The sequence below is a fragment of the Ptychodera flava genome, chromosome 9 (genome assembly GCF_041260155.1).
Source record: "Ptychodera flava strain L36383 chromosome 9, AS_Pfla_20210202, whole genome shotgun sequence".
NCBI classification, from domain to species: domain Eukaryota; kingdom Metazoa; phylum Hemichordata; class Enteropneusta; family Ptychoderidae; genus Ptychodera; species Ptychodera flava.
Genome location: NC_091936.1, coordinates 11,318,744 through 11,338,902, shown reverse-complemented (window position 1 = coordinate 11,338,902; position 20,159 = coordinate 11,318,744). Strand labels below are relative to the sequence as shown.

The 20,159-nt window shown below is 36.2% G+C and overlaps 1 protein-coding gene across 3 annotated transcripts; it reads left to right on the top strand.

Annotated features, from left to right (window-relative positions):
* The first annotated feature begins 179 nt into the window (after positions 1 to 179).
* LOC139139988 (ferroportin-like) lies at positions 180 to 18,033 on the top strand. Of its 3 annotated transcripts, XM_070708972.1 has the most exons (8): positions 180 to 261; positions 562 to 856; positions 1,858 to 1,934; positions 4,567 to 4,726; positions 10,871 to 11,112; positions 11,577 to 11,789; positions 15,239 to 16,005; positions 16,759 to 18,033. In XM_070708972.1, exons 2-6 carry the CDS (start codon positions 634 to 636, stop codon positions 11,580 to 11,582), a joined length of 708 nt encoding a protein of 235 aa, XP_070565073.1. In that variant the 5' UTR covers positions 180 to 261; positions 562 to 633; the 3' UTR covers positions 11,583 to 11,789; positions 15,239 to 16,005; positions 16,759 to 18,033. The 3 variants fall into 3 exon arrangements, with proteins under 3 accessions (XP_070565073.1, XP_070565072.1, XP_070565071.1); XM_070708971.1 differs by having other exon boundaries at positions 186 to 856; XM_070708970.1 differs by lacking the exons at positions 180 to 261; positions 562 to 856; positions 1,858 to 1,934; ... (1 more) ...; positions 10,871 to 11,112; positions 11,577 to 11,789.
* Positions 18,034 to 20,159: the final 2,126 nt, after the last annotated feature.

Sequence of the window (20,159 nt, the reverse complement as noted above, 5' to 3'; positions counted from 1 at the left end):
GACACTTGCATATTCCTTTACATGATTGATATGTTTTTATTAATTTATTTTAGAAGTTATACAAGTCGTCTGTTGAACTGAAAATTGTATGAATGGTTTGCCTGCCATAAACTGAGAGTCACAAAATTACAGCAATGTACGAGACTAAAATATACTACGCCACCAACGGTAGTATGTGATATTTCACTTCGTTTCACAGCTGGGGTTCATCCTACAGCCTGACCCAGGGGTTCACGACTTCACTTGAGCTTGCGGTTACAGGTAGGCGTATATGTGGTGCTGATAGCATCTCCAAAACCGAATTTTTCCATGGTTTCTTTTCTTAATTTTGGCCCAGTAACATTTTCTCTCAAAGTCAACAAATTCATCCACCTCAAACAGTGCTCATCTCACGTGTGAACGCCTGTTATACAGTTGTCACGCCATCAGAAAGCTCCATAGGTGCTCGTACACGGTATGGTACAGGTGTTTACAAAAGAGATGACACTGATACCATAGACAAGAAAACTAAGACGGTAGTCAGTGTGTGAGGAACAACAGATGATTGATAAATATTTTTAGCGATGCGCTTCGAAGACCAGAGAAAAGCTCTCGTAGTCGTACAACATCGGGTAACAACCACGAAATCAAAGTATGCAAAACTCGGAAGCAGCAGACGACAAAGATAACCATTCAGCGGACTTTTGTGTCGAAGAGAAAAATCAGCTGGACAATGTTGATGTCACTAATGAGGACAATGAGAAAGGTGATGAACCTTTACTAGAACGAGCTGGAGAACCAAGAGATGATAGTTGCAATGAGAATGACGATGAAGAAGAGGATGATGCTGCTGTTGGAGACAGTTTCATAGCAGTTGGTAAGACAATATTAATTTTTTCTCAACAGAAAATTATTTCATTGAAATTTGCATTTGCTTTCCCAATATTTGGCCATAATTTCCAAGTTTTCAAATAAGTTACTCTTACTCATAGTACTAGTGGAAGTTGTGATGGTGGTTTGATCATTTAGTTAAAAATGTTACTTCACGAAAATGTTACTTTGATGACACTTTGATGAAATTTAAAATTTTCTGTAGGATGGAAACTCACAAAAGAATGTAGGAAGAAACATCTTACTTGTTCTGTTTTCTGTAGCTGTACTCTCAGCCCGTCTGCTTTCAAAACACATGTTATGATTTGAAAACATTAAGAAAAAACAAACTCATTTCTCACTTTCTGCATTTTCCATGCAAAATCATAACCTATAGTAAATAAAAGATCTTTAACTATCTTAGCCCAACAAGGATATCTCTTTTCTGCCAGTTCAAATTAATATTTACAATTTTGTTAAATAATCTGCTGTCATTTCTATACATCTGTTTCACCCAATTAAGGGTTTTGAAAGAATGACATTCATTTCAGAACCATAATATTACATTTATAAAATTTGCAATAATTTATGTCAGGGTAAATACATATAAAATTGAATCCTGAAACTCTAGAAAATTCTGGATATAGTTTGTAAAATGAGGCCTGTTGTTGATATTAGTTACATTCTACTTATGGAGTCTACTTTATTTTACAATAAGTATTAACAATTTACAATTTAGAATTGTTAAAACAGCCTCTTACCGTAATTGATAAATGTCAGAAAATTTGAACCAACACAATTGAAAGTATGTATACACCTGTAAACATCGTCTATGAGAAAGAAGAATTGTGAATAACTCTTGTTAACAATCAGGACCAGATTTCCTAGCTTTCTCAGATAATAGGTATTTTTCTTGTTTAAGTGTATTAAATTTGTCTTTTCTTCAGATTTATTTCATAAAATGTGTTTATCAACCAATACTTCTTCTTTTCATTTTTTCAATCAAAGATGACAAACAGAATTGGAAAGCCTATGTGAGAAGCCCAGCATTTATTCTATTTTCTTCTCAAGGACTGTCAGCATGGGTAAGAACCTTGAAATGCGAAACATCATTTGATAGATTTCTGTCCAGAGGTATAATTCCAAAAGTTTGTCATTGCCAAACTTCAACACAACCCATGATTGTTGATGATATGGTTGGACCTAACAGATAAATATTGAAAAATCGGAGATGAAAAGCTTGTAGATTATTGTAAGCTTACACCGATCAAAAGCCATGAGCCTGCACATGTATAGCATTTACACTTTTTCCATGCCACCACATCAAAGCCTCTTTATATGGGAATCATCATGTGCTAATTGTTTATTTGTTGATGACACTCTACCTTTCAAGCTCTTTGCCAGCAGCAAAATTGCTTTATTAACAATTTGTTCAAACTAACAAAATGTGTGTTTAGATGCAAAAAATTTGTGTTTCCGCTAACTTACAAGCCCCCAGGAATTAGGGTAGGTCAGTCAATAACTTTTTTTATTTTTATTTTGTTGTGACTCAACAAAAACAGCAAAATTCTGCAAAATCATTTGCGATTTATAAAAATGAGAAACAAGTTTAGGGGTGGAGGACCTTAAATAGGGTAGGTTGGGTTACCAGAAAATGACATATTTTTTACTTGTTTTAGTATCATAGGTAAAGTATAGAAAATGTAATAAACCATAATCCTAATCCAGCCCAGCCAGCGCATTTGAACTTTGGTTTCCAAGGTGCCAAGGAGCTGACATTCAGCAGCCATTCCTGTGATTGTAAGCCCAGTCCAGTAACACACACCATGTCAATGTGGGTTTAGGGGATTTGAACTCCCACGCTGAACACATTGCAGTGTATAATATTCTTGTTTATAAAATCTACAAAGTTTGTTATGGCTCTTAACCAGTGTTGGAAACTGGCCAAAATATTTGCCAGACATCAGACTGGTAACTTTCAAAACTTGCCTGTCCTGCCAGAAAGTTGCCTGTCCTGAATTTTTGACAAATCCATTCATTCAAAAAACACAAAACCATTATGTACTTCAAACTGTAAACAACTTTATTTTCAACATGAGTATTAACTGTGATCTTACAAACAAACTGTTCTGAATTCCACTGTTTGAAATGAATTCTAATCCGGACTTGAATACAAAATTTCTACAATGACATGCTGATAACACTCTGATACATTGTGTTGATAACCGAGTACTGGACATTTCATCATGGATCTGTGCATGGTCTCCTTGATGAAATCAGTGCTGACATGAGTCAAGCACAGATTACATCAAGTCAGTGTCACTACCAACATCACTTTCCAGGAGATCAGAAAAGTCTGATTCATAATCAGAGTCCAGTCCCTGTGGTCCTGCTAAAAATGACTGCAGCATCTGCCCCCTATATATTTGGTTTTAACAATGGGAAAACTGAATTTTTTTTAATTTGTCTCCATTTCATGCCACAACTCGTATAAAATCAAGATGCAATCTGTCATCGAATTGGTACTACAATCAACCAAACTGAAAAGATTGCTGAGCAATACAGAAAACATCATCTGGCAAAGAAAATCAAAAACTGAGAGAGTTGCCATATAAAGTAATCATAGTTGGCGGCATGAACTAAGTAAACCAATACTGTCCTCAGACCAAACCGATTTCAAAGGCAGTTTACAGAAAATATTGTTAACGAAACCATGAAACCTGGGAATGGCTAAACACAGAGAAACAAGATTTATTTCTCGAAACAGCCCTTCACAACATGCTTTTCAAACACCGGAAAGCAGGCACCAATATTGACCCGAAAGCTATTACAAAGTCCATGAAAAATTGACACAAAACTAAAAGTTCGGATAATCGATTTAAATGCCTAAAACAAACTAATCGTTGACAGATTAGTACAACATTTACTGTTAACACAACGAGCACTAGCAACGCTCAAAATATGCCCTAAAACAAAAATCCTTATAACCGTCCAGAAACTCCGGTCGATGCTGGGTCATGTTAATTATAATATGACACCACACACCGGATCGCTCACTATAGAGTCAGTCAATAGTGGCTAACTCTCTCAATAACGAATCTGGCTTCTCCTCTTCGAGGACGAAGATGACTTCCCATCACACAACCAAGCGGATGGGATACAAAACAAGAGAGCGACTGATGAAGGAACCCCATTTTTGGTTCCGAAACACCGTTAAGACGAATCACTCAATCAACAAACCGGTTTACCGGGGACCCAGATCACATGACTAGGGTCAAAGCACTATCGATTCACCGGTGTCTCGCCATGTATTCCACACAAAATAAATGCAATGATCCTCTTATTCACCATATCGTAATACTGAACAATCTTGGTAGAGCCGATGTGTGGAGTTGCCCTCATTTTCCTTTATATTCCTTTATAAGCAGCTGATCGATGAGATTACTGGGTATGCCGTATGGGCTACTATCGAGAGCCCGACACACGGACGTGGAAGTACAATTTTCCTCCCGTCCGACTGAAAAGTTACCCGTCTCGGACGGGAGGACGGGCGGTAGTTTCCAACGCTGCTGTTAACTGGTGTTTACTGATTCGGCAGGTTTCGGGTGACAGGATACAAGTGCTGGACAAACATATGTCACAAACATATATCTTTCATATACTGATCAATATTGAAGAGATACAGTATGTAAATGGCCATCAAACTTTACATTTCAGGGAGATCGCATGTGGACATTTGCTGTGGGTCTCTACTTAGTTGCCATAGAGATGAACTCCCTGAGATTGACTGCTATCTATGGTCTAGTACTTGGACTATCAGCGTTGATGTTTGGTGCTATCATTGGAAACTGGATAGATGCAAACCCAAGACTCAAAGGTAAGTTGTGATCATGTGGAACCTTTCAAAGGTTACTACCGTAATGGTATTAGTGTTGGTTACCAGACTGGACTTGGAACTCTCATCTACCACAGCCTAGGGAATTCTCATTTAAATACATACAGGTCAGGAGCCATGCATCCTGGGAGCAACTGTGTGGGAACTATGACTTTAATATCTTATATCAGCTAATGGACAAAGATGATACAATTGACGCATAATGTTAAAGTCATAGTTCACAATCACAATACTAAGTACAGACTTTGAAAGCCACTTTACATAACCTTGAAGCTATATTTTCTGTGACTTTGAAGTTTGTCTCATAATATGATAATTACATCATAGATCAGTTGCTCCCAGGGTGCATCACTCTTGTTTGTGTCGCACCATCTTGCTTGGATAATTTTTAACAGGATTTCCCTAGCCTGTGTAGTGGCAGCCAGGTGAGAACCCCAAGTGCTGTCTGGGTAACCAAGACTAGGTTACTTAGGACTGCCGGCCATGTGATTGTTGATGCAAACTATTTAAACATGTATAGCAGGGGTGCAACTGTAAAAAGACTGCAGATACATGGTATCAATACTGATAGATAACAAGGCAATAACTCTGCAACAACTCACAAAAGAAATAGATATTATTGTGAGGTGAAGTAACTGCCAAAATTACTTCTCTTCACTGTATTGCTTTATTTGATCTTTTCATATCATGGTGTTGTTTGAATATTTCATAATTATTACATTTTTATTTTTATTTCTTTTCCAACCTTTTTTACAAAGAATCTGTTTCATTTCTTTTTTGGAATATTTATTTCATTTCCATTGATTATTTTTATCTATGATTTATTACAGTAATTCATTACCAACTGCTTTTTTAGCTACTATAGACTATAGTCTATAGAAGCTATTGGGATGGTATCCGTCCGGCGTCCGGCGTCAGTCTGTATGTATGTATGTATGTATGTCCGTTTGTGAGGCGTCCGTCCACTCAAATATCCTGAGAACCGCAGAACTTACTGATTTGATATTTGTTGTGTAGATGAAAAGTATGATTTTGAGAAACTATTTTTTTTAATTTTTTGATATTGTTGAAAATAGGCAAATTAATGCCAAAAAAGGTGTTTTTGGAAAAAAATCTTCTTCATAACCGCTGGTCAGACAGCTTTGTTATTTGGTGTACAGGTCCCTAGGGGTAACCCAACTTAGATTTGTTCAAATTGTGATGAAATATGCAAATGTGTATTTTTAAGGAATTTTTTGTCATTTTTGGTCCAAACTTGACTTACATTGTATGTAATTCTTTTACTGTATAAACCCTATCAATTCACCCAGAAAAAAATAAGTAATATGATTTTAAATAATTGAATTAGGAAATCGTCAAAGCCAAAATAATTTTAGTGTAGAATTATCAGAAAGTTCAACTTTTTTTGACAGTTCATAGTGAAATGCTTACCATCTTGGAGGATTAAAACATGTAAAGGCAACTTTCCTGAATCCCAACTTTGACATATTCGGAACCGTCATTTATTGTGCCCTGTATGTTATCTAAAAGAAATTGCTCAAAATAGTCAATAGAGATAGAGATAGAGAAAGTTCTAATTTCCATTTATGGTTGACTTGGTAAGGATAAAATTAAATTACTTTTTGAGGAAAAAAATAGAGCGGTCAAGTAAAAGTGTGGTCAAAGTGATAGGGTTTTTATGGTACAGCTGGGCTGTGAGATTCCTCATGTGCTATTTATAGCAATTATGCAATCTGTGTAAACAGTGCAATGAAAGTTACATGATTCCTTATAATGCTTTTGATGACCTTGAACTTCTTAATTTTCAAACATTTGTCTCTTCAGTGTGCTTTCTCTGAGTATGTACAGTCTCAACTTATTCAACAGAACTTACTTACAATGTTAATCTCAGATATCCACCTTCTTCATCAATACATGTGTCACAAAAGGTTATTCTCTACATAACACAGCAGAGCTCTGTCAACTGTTGAGTTGCTTGTTCTTTCAAAACCGCTGGTCAGACAGCTTTAATATTTGGTTTACAAGTCCCTAGGATGACCTAAGTGAGATAATTTCATACAGTCAGGAAATACTTAATTTTGTATCCATGTCTATAGTAGCTTCAGGGACTTTGGCCCTATGTTTATTAGGGATTTTACATGAAATTGATAGATAGCTACAATTATGATAAATTATATATCAAAAGAAAGTTCTCTTCAAGACCAATTGATTGCATTTTGTTTGATGAAAATTGGTTCAGTACGTGCAGAGATATGTCCTGTTGAATTTGAAAAAATCAGCTTCCTATTTAGAAATTATGCCATGGTAGACACCTGTAGTTTTCATTACAACCAGGTGACCCCATATTGAACATTGTTTGAGGAAACTAGAATTGCAATTTCTAGTGCTTTTTGCAATAACTCAAGCATTTCTTATTGAAAATTGATGAAATTTTTTGTGGATATTGCTGATGAAATGTTCAATGGTTTTAATTTTTATAAATGAAAAATATTATTTAGAATGCTGTTTACAAGGTAAACAAATAAACAATACCTGTAAACAATCAAATGATACCTGTGACATTGATCACTGTATGCATTATGTATTGTGAACATCAACAGAAATATGATAATCATATTCCATCATATATTACTTTGCATATATGAAAAAAGTTATTTAGATTTATGTTTACAAGGTAAACAAATAAACAACAATACCTGTAAACAATCAAATGATACCTGTGACATTTTAGAACTTGATTTAAATTTAACAAAATATTTTTTTTATATTTTTTTTAATTTGAACTTCGGAATTTTTTTTAATTTTTTTTGTGTGATTACAACTTTTATAAGTTGATTATGAAATATGTCTGATTAATGTAGATTTTAAGTTTAACAATTACAGAGAACTTTTCCAAAAGTCAAAAAATCTTCGTTCTCTAACCCTTTTTCTATGCCGTAAAACAGCAACACGCATTTATAGAATGAACAACTGCATTAAACTGGATGCAAAATTACGCTGCCCCGGAAAATACCATAGACACTCGAAGTCAGCGGTCCGAAATACAAACCAGTATAAAAACAACTTTTCCAAAGTCCGGAACACCATCAATGAGGAAAGAACAAATTAATAATCTACGGCCTTTTCTTCAGAGAGAACCAAAATAGTCCCCTTCTCGGGAACTAAAGATCGAAACTAAAATTTCAGTATAGTATCGGCAAAGTGCGGTGCACGTGAGCAGTTCAGTATGATATAGGCAAAGTGCGGTGCACGTGCGTATGCCTACACTGCAGTGCTGGCTTGACAACTTCTCAGTGTCTATCGAAAATATCACCCGGAAATCAAACTACTTCGAACAAGATAACGTTTGAAAGGGTAAAGTATATAAATATATCTCTAGATCCTTGCGTTTGATAAGAAATCAGACAAATCTAGCTGCAAAATCGTGAACGTCGGAACTCAGCTTAGACCTCCTATCACAGAACATGCGGCGAAGCGCTGATTACTTGTATGTGATTCCTGGGAGTGCCCGGATGTAAAGTTGGGGTGAAACCATACTCGCTAAAAAGGGCCTTAAGCATCATTTTTCGCATCGTCAGACTTGTAATTATTGCAGAATTACAATTAATATTTATCATAAAATAATTTTTGGGCGAACGTTTAAGGAAATCAAGATTTTCTTTCAAAAAAAAACACAAACAAAACACAAAGTTTGATCATTGATTGAGTTTTTCTCGGCCGATTTTAACGTTCGCCCCCTCAAAATGAAGCCCATGATCTCGTCTTTCGTACCATCCCTAAAAAATAGTGATGCGATCGGAATAAGTCATGCGGAGAGCCTATCAAAGAGGTATATATTCGATCTCTTTCGCGGGACATTTGAGATCACGGCACAACGCTCATAATGGACGCCAAAATCGCCGGTACGCGTGAGTTTGTAGTCGTGCTGCTTTGCCATTTATTGTAGTACAAAAGTGAAAATTTCCCAAAATGAAGTTAAAATAATAATCTTCAACACTACAGTTTCATTTTCTCTGATTATTTGGTCTATTTAAGAATTAACACGGACTAGTTCGGACTAGACCTGCATCGAACGCGTACGATCAACACGAATGTCACGTGACCTAAAATCCCTATGTTTATTAGTCCCCACGGACACCGTCCAGGGGGACTTATAGGTTTGGTCATGTCCGTGCGTGCGTCCGTGCGTCCGGCGTCCGTTCACGCAGATATCTCAGAGATGCAAGGAGCGATTTCATTCAAACTTGGTACAAGGATTACTTCATATGTCATACAGATGCACGTTGATTTGTTTTGTGATATGATCCAATATGGCTGCCAGGCGGCCATTTTATTACAATTTTTTCATGTACAGAGCCATAACTCAGACATGTTTCAACCGATTTTATTCAAAGTTGGTACAAGGACATTGACCAGTGTAATAGATATGCATGTCGATTTGTTTGTGATACGATCCAATATGGTCGCCAGGCGGCCATTTATTACAATTTTTTCATGTACAGAGCCATAACTCAGACATGTTTCAACCAATTTATTCAAAGTTGGTACAAGGACATTGACCAATATCATAGATATGCAAGTCTATTTGTTTTGTGATACGATCCAATATGGCCGCCTGGCGGCCATTTTATTACGATTTTTTCATGTACAGAGCCATAACTCAGACATGTTTCAACCGATTTTATTCAAAGTTGGTACAAGGACATTGACCAATGTCATAGATGTGCAAGTCTATTTGTTTTGTGATACGATCCAATATGGCCGCCTGGCGGCCATTTTATTACGATTTTTTCATGTACAGAGCCATAACTCAGACATGTTTCAACCGATTTTATTCAAAGTTGGTACAAGGACATTGACCAATGTCATAGATATGCATGTCAATTTGTTTTGTGATACGATCCAATATGGCCGCCAGGCGGCCATTTTATTACAATTTTTCATGTACAGAGCCATAACTCAGACATGTTTCAACCGATTTTATTCAAAGTTGGTACAAGGACATTGACCAATGTCATAGATATGCATGTCGATTTGTTTTGTGATACGATCCAATATGGCCGCCAGGCGGCCATTTTATTACAATTTTTCATGTATAGAGCCAAAACTCAGGCATATCTCAACCGATTTTATTCCAAGTTGGTACAAGGACATTGACCTATGTCATACATATGTACGTCTATTTGGTTTGTGATACGATCCAATATGGCCGCTAGGCAGCCATTTTATTACGATGTTTTCATGTACAGAGCCATAATACTCAGACATGTATCAAGCGAATTATTCAAAGTTGGTACAAGGAGATTGACTACTGTCATACATATGCATGTCAATTTGTTATGTGATACGATCCAATATGGCTGCCGTGCGGCCATTTTGTTACGACTTTTTCATGTACAGAGCCATAATACTCAGGCATATCTCAACGTTTTATTCAAAGTTGGTACAAGGACATTAACCTATGTCATACATATGTAGGTCTTTCTTGTATGTAGGTCATTCTTGGCCATTGAGCGCTATCTGTATCAAAGTATTTTTATCACAGACCTAATTAATGAAGAGGACTCTATCCTCTCTGAGGACATGTAATCAAAGTACCCATTAACAAGTGGGGACTGTGTCATCAACGATGACTTGTTTCAGATATTTTCATGAATTCATTATTTCATTGTTTAAATCTTTTTTTGTGATTTGAATTTTTACCTTTCAGTTATTTCAATTATGTAATCAATTATTTCATTTATTTTTAAAACTCGTGCATTTAAACATTTTTCTTAGATATACAGAGAGGATTCATATGATTTTGTCATTTTAGTTGCTCTTGTGGCAAATAGACCAGCAGTTTACAACAATGTATAAAGCAATTCTGACATGTAGCTTGTTTCTCTACTGTCTTTGTTCAATGTAAGTTGTCATCTGCTGAATAAAATCTCTGTTGCATGATATAAACTGGCATGACATTAATAATTTCAATGACAAGTGAAGAATTTCATACTGTCATGAAATTTACAAAAATAATGTTGTGAATTAAAAACAACTGAACTTGTTTTGGTAAATATTAGTAAGAGTACAGCAAATAAATCTCATATTGTTCTTATACCTGTAACATTATTTTATCTTTTTCAGTTGTCAGGTTATGCTTGCTTTTTCAGAACGCTTTCATCATTGGATGTGCATCCTTGCTTGGCTTGCTGATCGCATTTCAGTCAGAAATCGGTCAAATTTGGAACGATAGTCTGACAGCTCTGTTCCATGCTTTAATCATCTGCTTTGGCGCCATTGCAAACCTTGCCAGCATAGGCAACAAGATTGCTATACAGAAAGACTGGGTGGTTGTGGTGGCAGAACGAGTAAAGGAAAACTTGCAAGTGAGTCGTGATCAAGTGCATGACATGATATCAGGATAGCATCATGACTATACCAAAATTACAATACATGACAGCTCTATGATGGTCACCATTGAAGTTTTTGGTTGTCTTATTATGTCGTGTTATATAACTCGAAATCGAAGGACTAAAACTTTTGCTCTTATTTCTGTGAAGAAACTTTAAACATTGCTTTTCAAATTCAAGAATAAAAATCAGGTGTCAAGTTTTAGTGCTAAAGAAACAAGTTGCCTAATTTACCAATACTTGAAATTCAAATGGCCACCATCCTTGTGTTGACTCTAATAGAATTCACAAAAACAAGTATTACAAATTTTATTTATTCCGTGAGCTTCAAAATGAGCCAACACAAGACCAACAAGTATTTTTAAAATTTGAGAGTCTGAATATCTATCCCGGAGTTGCATTATTCTTATTGTTTGTTTTTATACGATCCTTCTCTACAGATCTGAATGCTGTGCTTCGTCGTATTGATTTGGTAGTCAATATCATCGCCCCAATTGTTGTGGGCCAGATCATGACATTTGCATCCATGTTGGCTGGCACCATTTTCATTGCGTCCTGGAATATTGTTTCTGGATTTGTTGAATACTATCTGCTACTGACAGTATACAAAAAAGTTCCTGCCCTGGCTGTTAAGGAAGATAAAACTCTAAATGGCATGTATAAAGCTTCATAAACTATTAATTAAGCTTTTGCTGTATTTTCTATTACTTTTTAGCTACTATAGACTATAGTCTATAGAAGCTATTGGAATGGGTATCTGTCCGGCGTCCGTCATCAGTTTGTATGTACCGGTATGTATGTATGTATGTATGTATGTATGTATGTATGTCCGTTTTTGAGGCGTCCGTCCACTCAAATATCTTGAGAACCGCAGTACTAACGTATTGATATTTGTTGTGTAGATGCAAATTATGATTATGAGAATTTTTTTTTTATTTTTTGATATTGTTGAAAATATGCAAATTAGCGCCAAAAAAGGCATTTGTGTAAAAACTCTTCTTCTTTATAACCGCTGGTCAGACAGCTTTGATATTTGGTATACAGGTCCCTAGGGATAACCCAACTTGGATTTGTTCAAATTGTGATGAAATATGCAAATCTGTATTTTTAAGGAATTTTTTGGTCATTTTTGGTCAAAAATTTATTTCATCAAAACCGCTCGTCTGACAGCTTTGATATTTGGTATACAGGTTCCTACAGATAAACTAAATATGATATATTGAATATATGATGAAATCTGCAATTTTGTATTTTTGGTGCAATTTGTGCCATTTTTGGTCGAAAAATGTGTTTCTCAAAAACTACTTGTCTGATGCCTTTGATATTTGGTATACAGGTTCCTAGGGGTTCTCTTAGTGTGATATAGTGAAATTTGATGAAATCTTCAATTTTTGTATTTTTGGGTCAATTTTTGCCGTTTTTGGTCAAAATATTTGTTTCTCAAAAGTTACTCATGTGATAGCTTTGATATTTGGTATACAGGTTCCTAGGCTTTACCTTAATGTTTATTTATAGTAATATATTGAAATTATGATGAAATCATCAATTTTGTATTTTTGCAGCTAATTTTGCCATCTTTGGTCAGGCCATCCTGAAATGAGCTATCAAAGATATCAACCTTCTTCATCAATACATGTGTCACAAAAAGTTATTCTCTACATAACACAGCGGAGCTCTGTCGACTATTGGGTCGCTTGTTTTCAAAACCGCTGGTCAGACAGCTATTTGGTTTACAGGTCCCTAGGATAACCTTTAACTTAGTGAGATAATTTTATAGAGTCAGGAATACTTAATTTGTATCCATGTCTATAGTAGCTTCAGGGACATTGGCCCTATGTTTTTCATATTACCCCAGTAGTGAAATATGCCAGTTTCTTATTCTTCCCCGGGGGGGGGGGGGGGGGGGGGGCTATGATCTCGTTAAAATGCCAATTTGTCAACACAGCCTGTCTAATATCAAATTTTACTCATTAAACTTTTCATGCCTAACCCCTATATAGAGAGGTTAACACTGGCCATATTGTGAATCTTTCACACCTTTCCACTGGATATGAGTGGCTAATCATGAATATGTGTAGCCACTCATGAATATTCACTAGCGCTCAGATGGCTATCCCGGGCGTACCCATAGTCTCCAGGACCCCTCCACATACCATCTGTTTCAATTTCGATTTCCTCCTAAGTCACCAGAAAGTCAGGCCAAAGACAATAAGTCTAGACTACCACTCATTTAGGAACATTGGATACACAATGTGTTGTGTCAGCAAAGATAATATTTTTGTATATCAGCAAAGTTCAGGGAGACAATAAAGGACATAAATGTGTTTTATGGAGACCAACAATGACAAACATGTTTTATGAAACAACAGTGCCAGTATTGAAAATAGTATCAAAGTTGCAGTAATTGTCTCTATAGTGTTTGAATTCAATAAAAAGTTTCACTGATATGGATGAAAAGTTTTTGAAAGTAAATCATGCAGGCTCATTTAATCATCGATTATTTGTATCAGGAGCTACCTTAATTGATCTCACAATGGTACTATCAATAGAGTGAACTTTTTTTTGTGCTTTGACATGTAAGCTATGCATGTAGAAATGTTGAAGCTGGTTGCCATACTTTCTATTGATGATGTGTTTGTGCCAGTGACCAGACTTTATATCTTCCCTGTGGTCCCATTCATTTAAATTATATCAGATGTGGAATGTGTAAATCCAGTGTGCAGCAACGGTGTGCTCAGGCCAGTGAATTGCCATTGATCTGGTCTGTTAAGACATGAAAATACTAGTGCATGTGAATGATGTAATCGAAATGAGAGCAGATTCAGAAAATAAATTATTGAGCTAATGCTGATGGAATGGTTTTGGCAGCCATCAAAGGTAAAGTGTCATGTCTGCCTACAATAACCTGCCCAAAAGCAGATATTTATAAAACTGTTAGTATTGAATACTGATACAAATCCAGGGACTACAAATACTGAATGATGAGCTTCATCAACACAGAAATGAGATGGGAGATATCCATGATTCATTATGATTTCTGTTTCTCTGGCTTCTGAAATTTTTTAGTAAATTTACGAATTGGGTATTGAAACTTTTAGTAAATTTTGAAATTCATAAGTAAACTTAACCGTTCCAATACGGAATATCATTCAATCAAATTCAAATTAAGTACAACATGTGCTTAGACAGAACTATTTTGAGGTTTGGGGGCCTTCAGCTCTCAATCAACTAGCTGCTTCCTTGCATTCGTATATTTACGAATCAACAATGAAAAAAATTAGTAAATCATCTAAAAAATTAGTAATTTTACGAATTTGAGAGTGGCAGAGGAAACACAGGATTTGTACTCTCAGACTGTCTCAGAGATCCCTCGATGAAGTCTGGCATGTCTCCAATGTATAGACAAATTTGTAGACAGGTTTTATTAAGTCTGAAAATGCACTTTTAAGCGCGCCATTTTTCTTAATTCCATTTTGAGTGATTTGACAAATATGTATCATTAAGAAAGGAGGCAGCATTTTCATTAAATTTTCAAATCACTGTGTCGTCAGACATATACCAGTAGAATAGTGTAAGGAAAATAGGGAGACTAGTGGCACTACTGATTTTGTCAAACAAAAATATATTGATTTTTTCCAAAGGACATGTCAATAAATTTACACGTGGTTTGCTTTTCTTAGAAAATGACCACTTCAGTTGATCGTTACTCGCTCCCCACAAGTATGACATTTGTTGTACATGGAGACTTTTGTGGTTAGTTGAAGGTCATTTTGAAATTTTGAACTTTAAGAGTACTTTTATGGGATCTAGATAAATAATATTGGGTGCTTCACATTATTGCCAATATGTACAACAAACAAACTTATTGGACTGGCAACCATCTAGGGTACAAAACAGAAAGAACTACAGTAAATTATAGTACTGTGTGATCTTGTGTACCTTTCACCAATATGCATGGACACACTCTTTTGTGTAGGAGAGAGGCTTAGAAATCACCATGGATGCTCATTGGATTTGCACACCGTGGATATACCCATGACGTGTCATGCTTGTACAGTATAACACCACAACTATTCTCACAATTTTCTGTTGCATCACACAGAAAGTGAAGACCAGGCTGATGAGGATGGTAATGAACTTAACACGATCAGCCTTCATGAAGATCCTGCAGAAGAGGAAAAAGACAGTGTCAGTGACAAAGATCTGAAGGAAAAGTCTAAAAGGGAAAAGAAAGTACTTCACCAGATGTTCAGTGTTGTTCTTGACTTTGTGAATGGATGGAAAGTGTACATGGATTACCAAGTACGTTTTGCAGGGCTGGGCATGGCATTCCTCTACATGACTGTCATTGGATTTGATTATATAACTACCGGATACGGGTATTCCCAGGGAATTCCAGAATGGCTGATGGAGTATTCCGTGGTATTGGCTCCATGGTTGGCATTCTAGGAACTCTGCTCTATCCGTTTTTAAGAAAGAAGATAGGCCTTGAAAGAACCGGACTGTGGGCTATAACAGAACAACTGCTCAGCCTCATCTTCTGTATTGTCAGTATTTGGGCTCCGGGAAGCCCCTTTGATCTGCACTATGCTGATAAAATCTCTCCAAATACTACCATGGCAACAAGTACCTCTCTGATGTTAAGCATGCCCCTTGATGAAAGTGACAACTCGCTGAGAACTGCATTCAATAAATCCACAGAAATAGCATATTTAGCACTTACTGAGAATTACACTGAAGTGGCCTTAAATATGTCAAGAACTGTGAACATTATGACTGAGTTACCTACTGATCTCCTACCTAATGAAACTCCAGTGTCACGTATATCGATATCCATATTCTTTACAGGAATCATCTGTGCAAGACTTGGTAAGTCCACAAATTGTTAGGTTGCAGAAATAGTTTACTATGCAGCAAACAGCTTTGGGGCTGAATAGATTTGAACCAGAGTACTTGAACAATTATGGTAAAAAGCATATAAGTTTATTGTCAATCTTCTGACTGCCAGTTTTCAGTTACAGATCAAAATTTAATTAGATCTAGAAATTTCTGGAATAAAATAATTCCATGTGATCAAAGTCATAGATTATCATGTCAGTGGAGGTTTTAACAAAGGGTTATGACTTACATCCTGCTGAGGCAATATCACGCTAAACCCTGCATTGAAATTTGAGGGCTGATGTGCAGCGTCTCGGAAGCTAATATCCGATTGGGTGGGTAAATCTTACTGTTATAATTAAATAATACAAAAGGACTCCCTATGTTGCTGCGAATAGTGACAATCGAGCAATCAGATATAACCTTCCGAGCACGCTGCACATCAGCAGAAATTTAATGAAGAAATGATTGGCCAAGTAGGAGAAGTTGTATGCTACATGATTTTCAAAATCCATTCAAACTGTTTTAACTGCCTGTGGTAATTTTACAACTCATTCTTGTTACTTCTGCCAGTATTGTAATACAGTCACATTTATTTTGGCAAATGTTCTTATTGTCCTAAGTATGTAGCAGTTACATTTGACCAATCGTTGGCATTTTAAGACTACCGTATTTTGCATACAAACTGTTTGCTTTTTACAAGGATACTCCCACTTACCCAGTTTATCATCTATCAATCTTTAGGTTTATGGATGTTTGATCTGACAGTGACACAGATCGTTCAGGAGAATGTTCGAGAGACACAGCGAGGAGTCTTCAATGGAGTACAGAACTCACTCAATAGTTTCATGGAAATGCTACATTTCGTGCTGGTCATCGTTGCTCCGCGACCCGAAACATTTGGACTCCTGATCATCATTTCATTTGTCTCTGTTTTCACCGGTGATGTTCTGTACTGGGTTTACTGCTACAGAGTGAGAGGGCATATCTTACCACTGCATCAACTGAAGCAATGTGGTGGCATTGGAAAGCAGAACAGCAGTCCCAAAGATAAGAGTATTTCAGTTGCCTAGATGTCAAAGGTCATACAGCTCCATCTTTATAACATTTTGATGTAAGTGATGAATGCACTAACCAGTGCCCTTCGACTCTTCAACATTTGAACTCTTTGAGTCAATTTTTTGAATTTCTTAAAATTTCTATGAGTCAGATATACCAATACATGTACCATTTCCTTGCATCAATGTTGTACGTGCCTTGAAAGTGAAATTTTTGCTAAAAATTCCTGTGAGAACTTTAAACCATTCGGGCTTTTTAAAATCAAGAATAAAAATTGGGGTCATCATGCAAAGTGGGTACTATAGAAACAAATTACCTAACATTTACAGACATTTGAAATTCAAAATGGCCACAATCCTTCCGTTAACTCACTGGGGAAAATAAAATTTTCAATTTTCACAAAAATAAGTTATTTACAACTCTATTTACTCAAAGAGCTTCAAAATGAGCACTTAAATTGTAGACCAAAGAAGTATTGTTTGAAAAGCATTTATCTCATAAATGAGCAAAGATTCTGAGTACGTTGTGCATTTTTTATTTTCATGTGGCATTATCCTTTCAAACATCCAATTGTTAATTGTTTATCTATATATATGATTATTTTTAGATGATCTCTTTCTTCAGAATTGGGATCTTTCAGTGGGAGCTACCTTAATATCACAATGGTACTATCAATTGAGTGAACATTTTCTTGTGCTCTGACATATTGTTTGAGTCCAAATTTTCAGGCGCTACCAAATTTAACCAACATTTGGGTTGGAACGGCAAACTTGTTTAGTGAAAAGCATGCCATGACAATTATAAAAGTGAACCAAAATTTTAACAATTCCTCAAAAGTACTGTGAGAGATGTACAATTTTTAGCCATAACTGCACTTTTTGTTGATTCCAAAGATATTTTTATATATGAGATTATCTATATCATGACTGAAATTGCTAATAAATGCGCTAATTCTCCTATACATATTGTCTTTTTGTAATATGCAAATTCTGAACACTTGGGCCAGAGGCAAGTGAGTGGAATATATAATGGTTATGAATAATATAACTATGTACAGATAATTGAACAGATGAATGGAAGTGTAGAAATTTTGTGAAAAAAAGGATATTTTGTCAGTGATAATAGCAACTTCAGATTGCAGGTTAGATACTAGGCATGCCCCATGTAGACACTTGGTTTTTCTCAGCAGCAGCTACTGGCTGTGATGTCAGTGATAATAGCAACTTCAGATTGCAGGTTAGATACTAGGCGTGCCCCATGTAGACACTTGGCTTTTGGCTGTGATGTCAGTGATAATAGCAACGTCAGATTACAGGTTAGATACAAGGCGTGCCCCATGTAGACACTTGGCTTTTCTCAGCAGCAGCTACTGGCTGTGATGTCAGTGATAATAGCAACGTCAGATTACAGGTTAGATACTAGGCGTGCCCCATGTAGACACTTGGCTTTTCTCAGCAGCAGCTACTGGCTGTGATGTCAGTGATAATAGCAACTTCAGATTACAGGTTAGATACTAGGCATGCCCAATGTAGACACTTGGCTTTTCTCAGCAGCAGCTACTGGCAGTGATGTCAGTGATAATAGCAACTTCAGATTACAGGTTAGATACTAGGCGTGCCCCATGTAGACACTTGGCTTTTCTCAGCAGCAGCTACTGGCTGTGATGTCAGTGATAATAGCAACTTCAGATTACAGGTTAGATACTAGGCGTGCCCCATGTAGACACTTGGCTTTTGGCTGTGATGTCACTGATAATAGCAACGTCAGATTACAGGTTAGATACAAGGCGTGCCCCATGTAGACACTTGGCTTTTCTCAGCAGCAGCTACTGGCTGGCATTCACCTTTACGATCTATGCAACAGCTTGCCAAAGTGTGTTGCTTCAATTTCCATTCACGTGATAGTCTGCTGAAGTTTATTCCCTTAGTTTACTCTGTTCAGATATTTATATGCTCACAGACTTGGGGTAGGTTTAATGAGATACAATTTTTCAACTGTCTCACCATTTCTTACTACCGGTACTTCGTATTTTTGGACAAACTGTAATCTTTAAAAGATCGACAAGGATACAGGGGAGGTCAATGACACCATTTGCAACACAGTCACTCCACAAAAGTGGAGTGACCATGTTTGTACATATCATTGCAAAGTGTACCTCTTCACTGACTTGTGCAGTTTGTGGTTTCTGCCTGATACGTTATTTACTAATAGGATATTTCTTCAGATGGATTGATAAAATTCTTCAGGTAGTGTTGCACTCAACTACCAAGCTTTTTTTCAAAGCAAACCCCTCATACTATCAGAAAGTAGGGAGTCTAAAGCTTACTATGGTAGTAACAGTTTACAGGAAGGATGAAGAGGGTATATATATTTGGGGTAATAAACTCATTTTTGGTATTAATGCTAAAAATTCATTTAAGTCAAAAACTTGACACAATATGAAACGTAATATCTCATTTGAAATCAGTATACGTAGGTAGAAAGAAACAAAATTTTGTTGATTACCATATCTCATTCTTAAATGGAAGAGATTGCAGAGATTGCAGAGATTAAAATCATGATAAGCAAAGTGGAAATGACACATTCAAAATACAAGCACTTTATTACATAACAAAATAGTTTTGTTATGTAGTATTTAAAGAACATAATGTGCAAATTTCACAAAATTTGACCCAACCAGAAAGGAGCAAATTTTTTGCAATGCTGAACATAGAAAAAGAAGCTAGGAAATCTATTGATTTACATAAATTTACACTTCTTTCTCAGCAAACTTACAACTGCTTGTCATACTAAAAGGTGAACCTGACAAACATTTTAATCTTAAGCATTATGAAAATTGAATGAGTCTTTGCAAAAAAGCAATTATGAGCAAAATATGGTGTTATGTGCAATGTCACCGTCAGTGAGGAGCTGGAAATAAGTTGGCTATGGCAAAGGACAGAAAAGTAACTCTTTTATTAGAACTTGTAAAACTATTGAACACATGTGTATATATATCGATATTTAAACAAAACTGGTAATATTTGTATGATGGTACGGCTTTATGCTGTGTATCATACAAAGGATAGGGGAGTCCGGGACTACAA

Bases quoted from the DNA above. Each gene is read 5' to 3' on its own strand.
- LOC139139988 (XM_070708970.1), top strand. From the start codon at position 15,537: ATGGCTGATGGAGTATTCCGTGGTATTGGCTCCATGGTTGGCATTCTA. The intron at 16,006-16,758 runs GTAAGTCCACAA...ATCAATCTTTAG, and splicing joins AATCATCTGTGCAAGACTTG to GTTTATGGATGTTTGATCTG.